Genomic DNA, 8,792 nt, shown 5'->3' with positions numbered 1-8,792 from the left:
ATGCCATAGCTAACTACAGTCGCTTCATCTTCAGTCTGCAGAAAGCCATGCAGGAAATTCAAGGGAAGCATCTTCAGCCACAGAGTGGTGACTGTTTGGAGAGTGAGAGGTGAACGGCAGGGGTGGATTTAAAAGGACTGCCATGGAACAGAAATACAGGAAGGGACCAGCTGGGATGAGTTGACACCCTACTCTACACTGGGTGTGTTGTAGATTCACTAGGTGCCTGAGACAGAGTTTAAAATAGAACTGATTTATTAGTCTCAGATTCAGAATATTAAACTCCAGTCCCATCAAAGATAAACGTCAGTGTAAGAAACCACCCCTCCCTCCCTCCCATGCCCCGAACTGGGTGTGATGAGCAGCAGCAATAATTACAGGGTTCAACACCAACAGTCACTCGTGAACTTGCCCCTGGATTTAGCACCCAAGATGGTTAAATGTCCAGCGTGCAGCTTATTTCAACTTTTTATCCAGTGTGAACTCGGTAGTGTGCCACTAGGTGGGATGACCGAATGAATCCCTTCCCACATTCAGAGCAGGTGAACGGCCTCTCTCCAGTGTGAACTCGTTGGTGCTCCTTCAGCTGAGCTGACAGAGTGAATCCCTTCCCACAGACTGAGCAGGTGAACGGCCTCTCTCCAGTGTGGACGGACTGGTGTGTCAGCAGGTGAGATGACTGAGTGAATCCCTTCCCACAATCTGAACAGGTGAATGGCCTCTCCCCAGTGTGAACTCGCTGATGTAGCTTCAGTTGAGATGACCGAGTGAATCCTTTCCCACAGTCCGAGCAGGTGAACGGCCGCTCCCCAGTGTGAACTCGCAGATGTAGCTTCAGTTGAAATGAACGAGGAAATCGCTTCCCACAGTCCGAGCAGGGGAACAGCCTCTCCCCAGAGTGAACTGACTGGTGTGCCAGTAGGTCAGAAGACCGACTGAACCCCTTCCCACAGTCTGAGCAGGTGAATGGCCTCTCTCCAGTGTGAACTTGCTGATGTACTTTTAGTTGATATGACTGAGTGAATCCCCTCCCGCAGTCTGGGCAGGTGAACGGTTTCTCCCCAGTGTGAACTGACTGGTGTGCCAGTAGGTGGGATGACTGAGTGAATGCCTTCCCACAGTCTGAGCAGATGAATGGCTTCTTCCCAGTGTGAACTGACTGGTGTCTCAGTAGGTTGGATGACTGAGTGAATGCCTTCCCACAGTCTGAGCAGGTGAACGGCCTCTCTCCAGTGTGAACTCGCTGATGTACCTTCAGTTGAGATGACCGAGTGAATCCCTTCCCACAGTCTGAACAGGTGAATGGCCTCTCCCCAGTGTGAACTCGCCAATGTACCTTCAGTTGAAATGGCCACATGAATCCCTTCCCACAGTCTGAGCAGGTCAATGGCATCTCCCCAGTGTGAACTGACCGGTGTGCCAATAGGTCAGATGACCAAGTGAATCCCTTCCCACAGTCTGAGCAGGTAAATGGTTTTTCCCCATTGTGAACTGACTGGTGTTTCTGTAGGTGAGATGACTGAGTGAATCCCTTCCCACAGTCTGAACAGGTGAACGGCCTCTCCCCAGTGTGAACTGACTGGTGGGTTTGTAGGTGAGATGACTGAGTGAATCCCTTCCCACATTCAGAGCAGATGAATGGCCTCTCCCCGGTGTGAACTCGCGCATGTATCTGCAGTTCAGATGACCGAGTGAATCTCTTCCCACACATGGAGCAGCTGAACGGTCTCTCCTCACTGTGAATTTTCTGATGCATCTTTAGCTTGGATGGCAAAATGAATCACTTCTCGCAGTCAGAACAGGCGAACCATCTCACTATGGTGTGAACTTGCTGATATACCTTCAGGCTGGGTGACTGAGTAGATCCCATCTCACACACACAGCAGGTGAATGGCTTCCTCCCAGTGTGGTTCAGCTGAGTGAGTGAATCCCTTCCCACACTGAGAGAAGATGAACGATATCAATCAGCTATCAGTTCTCTGGCGATTCATTGAGTCAGATGTAGCAAGTTCCTTGCTCAACCAGTGCATCTGATCTCCAGTGAACAATTGCTGGCGTGTTCTCAACAGCCCGGTTCCAGTGGATTTCCCTGAGTTACAACAGATAACTTCATTTCAGACACAAGACACGTTTTCAGCTGGGAAAACTTCAAGGATCAACAACAGATGTATTGGTGTTACAGAGGAAATATCTGGCCACTCCTTAAATAACCAGACGGCAAATCAGACGGGTTGTTGTGTTTGAGATTCCCATACACCAATTCTTGGCCACTCCCAACCTGTAAAAGGATTAACAAGATATCAATGGGTGGACAACATTTCAGATGAGATCATTTTCGTCGTTGTGGTGAGCTCTGACATCACACTGTTACAGCGAGGTTCAACCCAAACTGGAAGAATAACTCATCTCCTGACTGGGCATAGCTCAGTCACTCAGTTCTCTAACTGTCTTCCTGTCTGCATCAAAACGGGCCTTTTCTGTCCATCATTAAACTGTGACTTGACTCAATTTGTCTCTCACTGGCGCACCTCAGGAAAGTATGCTTAGCCCACTGCTCTACTGTTTCTACATCCACGACTGTGTGGCTAGGCACAGCTCAAATACCATCTATAAATTTGCTAACGATACAACCATTGTTGGCAGAATCCTAGATGGTGATGAGGGGGCATATGGGGGTGAGATATACCAGCTAGTTAAATGGTGTCACAGCAACAACTTTGTACTCAACGTCCGTAAGACCAAAGAACTGATAGTGGACTTCAGAAAGTTTAAGATGAGGGAACACACACCAATCCTTATAGAAGGATCAGAACTAGAGACAGTAAGCAATCTCAATTTCCTGGGTGTCAATATCTCTGAGGACCTAACCTGGACCCAACATATTGATGCAGCTATAAAGAAGGCAAGACAGCAACTTATATTTTATTAGCAGTTTGAGGAGATTTTTGGTATGTCACACCAAAAGCACTCGCAAATTTCTACAGATGTGTCATGAAGAACATTCTAATTGGATGCATCACTGTCTGGTATGAGGGGGCTGTTGTACAGGGACGAAGTAAGCTACAAAGAATTGTAAAATTACTCAGCTCCATCATGGGCACTAACTTCCGTAGTGTCCAGTATCCGGGACATCTTCAAGGAGCGGTGCCACAGAGAAGCAGCATCCATCATGAAGGACCCAGAGCACAAAGGATGTGCCCTCTTCTCATTGGTTCCGTCAGGAAAGAGGTACAGAAGCCTGAAGACAAATAATCTGCGATTCAGGAACAGCGTCTTCCCCTCTGCCATCCGATATCTAAATGGACATTGAACCCACGAACCTCAATACTTTTTTTATTACCTATTTTTGCACTACTTATTTAATATATATATATATGTGTGTGTGTGTGTATATATAGTAATTCAGTCTTTTTTTCTCTATTATCATGTATACATTGTGCTGCTACTGCAAAGTTAACACATTTCACGATATATGCCAGTGATATTAAACCTGATTCTGATTCTCCTGTAGTATTATTTCAAGATCTGGTCATGTCCCACAGCTAGAAAGAGCATATGAGATCACACGGCTGCTCCTGGAAACTTTCTAATAACTTTGACCGCTCCCCCCATGTGATTTACAATGGTGAACTCATTGATAGCAAGTGGGGGGCTCTAGTCTTTCTCATTGGAGTGTGGCAATTTTGTGATGAGAACTCCATAGATTACTTGTTACCCAGCACAGAAGAGTTTGTATCATTATATAACCAGAGAGAATGGTACAAACCCCATTTCTAGAAAAGTTTGGATGTTTTCCAAAATGCAATAAAAACAAGAATCTGTGATATGTTAATTCACGTGAACCTTTATTTAACTGACAAAAGTACAAAGAAAAGATTTTCAATAGTTTTACTGACCAACTTAATTGTATTTTGTAAATATACACAAATTTAAAATTTGATGGCTGCAACACACTCAACAAAAGTTGGGACAGAGGCATGTTTACCATTGTGTTACATCACCTTTCCTTTTAATAACACTTTTTAATCGTTTTGGAACTGAGGATACTAATTGTAGTAGATTTGCAATTGGAAATTTTGTCCATTCTTGCTTGATATAAGACTTCAGCTGCTCAACAGTCCGTGGTCTCCGTTGTCTGATTCTCCTCTTCATGATGTGCCATACATTTTCAATAGGAGATAGATCTGGACTGGCAGCAGGCCAGTCAAGCACACGCACTCTGTGTCTACAAAGCCACGCTGTTGTAGCCTGTGCAGAATGTGGTCTGGCATTGTCCTGCTGAAATAAGCATGGACGTCCCAGGAAGAGACGTCGCCTTGGTGGCAACATATGTCTCTCTAAAATCCTAATATACGCCTCAGAGTCAATGGTACCTTCACATACATGCAACTCACTCATGCCGTGGGCACTGATGCACCCCCATACCATCACAGATGCTGGCTTTTGCACCTTTCGCTGATAACAATCTGGATGGTCGTTTTCATCGTTGGCACAGAGAACTGGACGCCTGTTTTTTTCCAAAAACTAGCTGAAATTGATTACCTGACTGACAGACCACAGTACGTGTGCTTGCAACACTGTGTGTCAGACAGAGTGATCAGCAGCACTGGGGCTCCACAGGGGACTGTCTTGTCTCCCTTTCTCTTCACCATTTACACCCCAGACTTCAACTACTGCACAGAGTCTTGTCATCTTCAGAAGTTTTCGGATGACTCTGCCATAGTTGGATGCATCAGCAAGGGAGATGAGGTTGAGTACAAGGCTACTGTAGGAAACTTTGTCACATGGTGTGAGCAGAATTATCTGCAGCTTAATGTGAAAAAGACTAAGGAGCTGGTGGTAGACCTGAGGACAGCTAACGTACCGGTGACCCCTGTTTCCATCCAGGGGGTCAGTGTGGACATGGTGGAGGATTACAAATACCTGGGGATACGAATTGACAATAAACTGGACTGGTCAAAGAACACTGAGGCTGTCTACAAGAAGGGTCAGAGCAGTCTCTACTTCCTGAGGAGACTGAGGTCCTTTAACATCTGCCGGACGATGCTGAGGATGTTCTACGAGTCTGTGGTGGCCAGTGCTATCATGTTTGCTGTTGTGTGCTGGGGCAGCAGGCTGAGGGTAGCAGACACTAACAGAATCAACAAACTTATTCGTAAGGCCAGTGATGTTGTGGGGATGGAACTGGACTCTCTCACGGTGGTGTCTGAAAAGAGGATGCTGTCTAAGTTGCATGCCATCTTGGTCAATGTCTCCCATCCACTACATAATGTACTGGGTGGGCACAGGAGTACATTCAGCCAGAGACTCATTCCACCGAGATGCAACACAGAGCGTCATAGGAAGTAATTCCTGCCTGTGGCCATCAAACTTTACAACTCCTCCCTTGGAGGGTCAGACACCCTGAGCCAATAGGCTGGTCCTGGCCTTATTTCATAATTTACTGGCATAATTTACATATTACTATTTAACTATTTAAGGTTCTATTACTATGTATTATTTATGGTGCAACTGTAATGAAAACCAATTTCCCCCGGGGATCAATAAAGTATGACTATGACTATGAAAATGTGGACTCACCTGACCACAGCACACGGTTCCACAGTCTTTCGGTCCATCTGAGATGAGCTCGGGCCCAGAGAACTCGCCAGCGTTTCTGCATAGAGTTGATGTATGGCTTCCTCCTTGAGTAATACAGTTTCAAGTTGCATTTCTGGATGCAGCGACGGACGGTGTTGAGTGACAATGGTTTTCCAAAGTACTCCCGAGCCCAGGTGGCTATAATTGTCACAGTAGCATGACGGTTTCTTAGGCAGTGCCACCTGAGGGCTGGAAGATCACGCGCATTCAACAGTGGTTTCCGACCTTGCCCTTTACACACTGAGATATCTCTGAATTCTCTGAACCTTTCCACAATATTATGTACTGTAGATGTTGAGAGACCTAAATTCTCTGCAATCTTGCGTTGAGAAATGTTCCTTTTGAATTGACTAACAATTCTCTCACGAATTTTGGCACAAAGGGGTGAGCCACGACCCATCCTTGCTTGCAAAGACTGAGCCTTTGATGGACGCTGCTTTTATATCCAGTCATGATACCTCACCTGCTACCAATTAGCCTGCTTAATGTGGAGTCTTCCAAACCGGTGTTACTTGAATATTCTGTGCACTTTTCAATCTTATTTTAACTCTGTCCCAACTTTTGTTGAGTGTGTTGCAGCCATCAAATTCTAAATTTGTGTATATTTACAAAATATAATTAAGTTGGTCAGTAAAACTATTGAAAATCTTTTCTTTGTACTTTTGTCAGTTAAATAAAGGTTCACGTGAATTAACATATCACAGATTTTTGTTTTTATTGCATTTTGGAAAATATCCCAACTTTTCTGGAAATGGGGTTTGTACATGTTCTCATGGGTAGAAAGGTCTAGAACAAGAGCAGGTTAAACAAAGGTGGTTTTCTCAAGAACTAAAGTTGATGGAAGGATTTTGTCTATTTTCCCCCATGCAGACCAACTGACACTTGCATTAACTGGGAGATAGACACTTCATCTGAGATTACATTGGAACTGTATTTTTGTTCTGAGTTCCTAACCCTTCGATTTAGATAGCTGGAGCTTGGCAGTGTTTGTGAGATCGCTCTGCTCCTGTTCTCTCCGCCTGCAGTTCCAAACACACCTTACAGGGAAAGTGCTGGAAGTGTCACCCAATACCTCTGTACCCAGAAAACCTGGCACCTCCCTGTCGGCCATAGTCCCGGTGACGCGCATACGCGAAGTGGCGCCAGCACCTTCGCTCATCAGTAGAAAACTCTCTGGGGCCAGGGCAGGGGTGCAGTGCTGCTGGGGCTCACCGGCACCTCTGTAAACAAGCGGGGAATTTAACAGCGGCCGCATATTAAATAGAGGGAATTTTACAGAAGTGGGGGTTGGGGGAGAGGGGGTGGTGGCTGGTGGGGAAAATACCACTAATAACATTAGGATATTTGATCATTTTTGGTGAAATCCTGGAGCTGTGACTGTTTTTCATTTAGGTGATTGTGAAATTCCTCGTTCGACCCGTTGTCCCAGCATACCCTGCTGAAGCCTCCTGCTATTTCACTGATCCCCAGTCTCTCTCCAGCTCTCGTTGTCTGAGCATTGTTTGCTGAGAAAATAAGAATCTTAGATCTTTTGGAAAGTGGCATGTCACCTGCCAAAGTGGGCTGTAAGGTCGGTAAGAACAAATCGAGCATTCGCACAATAAAGCAGAAAGAAGCTGAAATTCGTGGAAGTGTTAGTGCTACCCCTACAATGGCAAAAATGGTTTCTCTGGTTCGTGATAAAGTGCTTGCAAAGACTGAGAAAGCATTAAGTGTGCGGCTAGAGGACATGTCACACCATGAATGCTTCGCATCTAAAGGCAACTTGTTCAATTTTTTTGTTCTGCATATTATTTAGCTCAGAATGACAGACCATACTCTAGTCACTTTGGTTTATTGGAACTTTTAAAAAAATGGTATTGACATTGGAATTGAACTGCATTCCTGCACTAGTGCTACAGAGATAATTAATCACATAGCCATTAATATGAAAAAGAAAATTTGCCAGCATATCATGCAGATAAATGGCAAATTTTCTGTTCTCATTGATGAATCAACAAGCCTGAGCATTGAGATCACCCGAATAATTTACTTGAAATGTGAAAGTGATAAGGAAGGAGATCCCCATTTTGTGTTTTTAAATCTAATTGAACTGTCTGATCAGAAAGCTGCAACTATTGCTAAGCATCTATTGAACTGTCTCAATGACCATGGGTTTGATGACTCTTACTTGAAACAGAACCTTGTAGCATTTGCTAGTGATGGGGCGAGCGTAATGCTTGGTGTCAAACCTGCTGTTGCTACAATACTCAAGGAACATTACCCTGATGTGATAATTTGGCACTGTCTTAATCACAGATTAGAACTTGCAGTAGGTGATTCAGTGAGAGAAATTGTACTCTGTTTACTGTAGATCACCAAAAGGAACTGTCTGAATGTGCCTCTTAACTAGAACAACAAATCTGCAAAACAGGCCGTGTTCTGGAGACCAGGTGGGTAGCTAGCTCGTTTCCAACAGTTTCAGCAGTGTGGCAAAATTATGAAGCACTGTGTTTTCATTTTGAAAAAGCAATGAAGGATGAAACAAGATCTGGGAGTGACAGAAAAACCTATGAAGGTCTGTTGAAAAGATTCTCTTCAGAACAGTTTCTATTGGACTTAGCTCTAATGTATGACACGTTGCATGAACTTGGTTTACTGTCAGAATGTTTACGGAAATGCACTACTACGATTGTTTATGCAGACAAACTGATGCAACGGAGCATAAGATCACTGCAAGAAACTCAAGAGGCAGTTGAAAAGGAGACGTTTGGAGAAACGAAATTGTCTCCATTAATTATCTACAGTTTCTTACTAGTCTTATAAACAATTTGCAACACAGTATGTTCACGGCAACATCCTTGAAAGGTTCTCAAACTTCTAAACCTTAACGAATGTATAAAGCCCTGCTAAATGAAATGAGTGCCCTTGATAAAGATAACTGGCCTGCTGAAATACCACCTAACTATGGAGAAGCTGCAATATCATCCCTCTGTAAGAGGCTTAAGCTTTCTTCTTCCTCTGTAATAAATGCCTTCAGAGATTATGTGGAAGATTGTGGACGCTGCATCCCCCAAGATTTACGCCCATTACTCAGCTGTTCACTAATTATTCCTATTAGTACTGCTGAGTGTGAGAGAGGATTCAGTCACATGAACTTGATAATAACAACA

The 8,792-nt window shown here is 44.3% G+C and overlaps 1 protein-coding gene across 2 annotated transcripts in view; it reads right to left on the bottom strand.

Annotated features, from left to right (window-relative positions):
• Window positions 1–349: 349 nt before the first annotated feature.
• Window positions 350–8,792, bottom strand: part of LOC134358685 (zinc finger protein 226-like) — a 9,222-nt gene continuing 779 nt past the window's right edge. Inside the window, exons 1-2 of one of the 2 annotated variants that reach the window (XM_063071143.1) lie at window positions 5,581–5,671; window positions 350–2,278 (exon numbers count right to left, since the gene is read on the bottom strand). In XM_063071143.1, the coding sequence (XP_062927213.1) occupies window positions 470–1,756 (1,287 nt within the window). In that variant the 5' untranslated portion in view covers window positions 1,757–2,278; window positions 5,581–5,671 and the 3' untranslated portion in view covers window positions 350–469. Of the gene's footprint in view, window positions 2,279–5,580; window positions 5,672–8,792 lie in introns of those variants that run through there. The other variant, XM_063071142.1, reaches the window with a different exon arrangement.

This window comes from Mobula hypostoma, chromosome 19 (genome assembly GCF_963921235.1).
Source record: "Mobula hypostoma chromosome 19, sMobHyp1.1, whole genome shotgun sequence".
Classification (NCBI taxonomy): domain Eukaryota; kingdom Metazoa; phylum Chordata; class Chondrichthyes; order Myliobatiformes; family Myliobatidae; genus Mobula; species Mobula hypostoma.
This window is presented reverse-complemented; position numbering and strand designations above follow the sequence as displayed.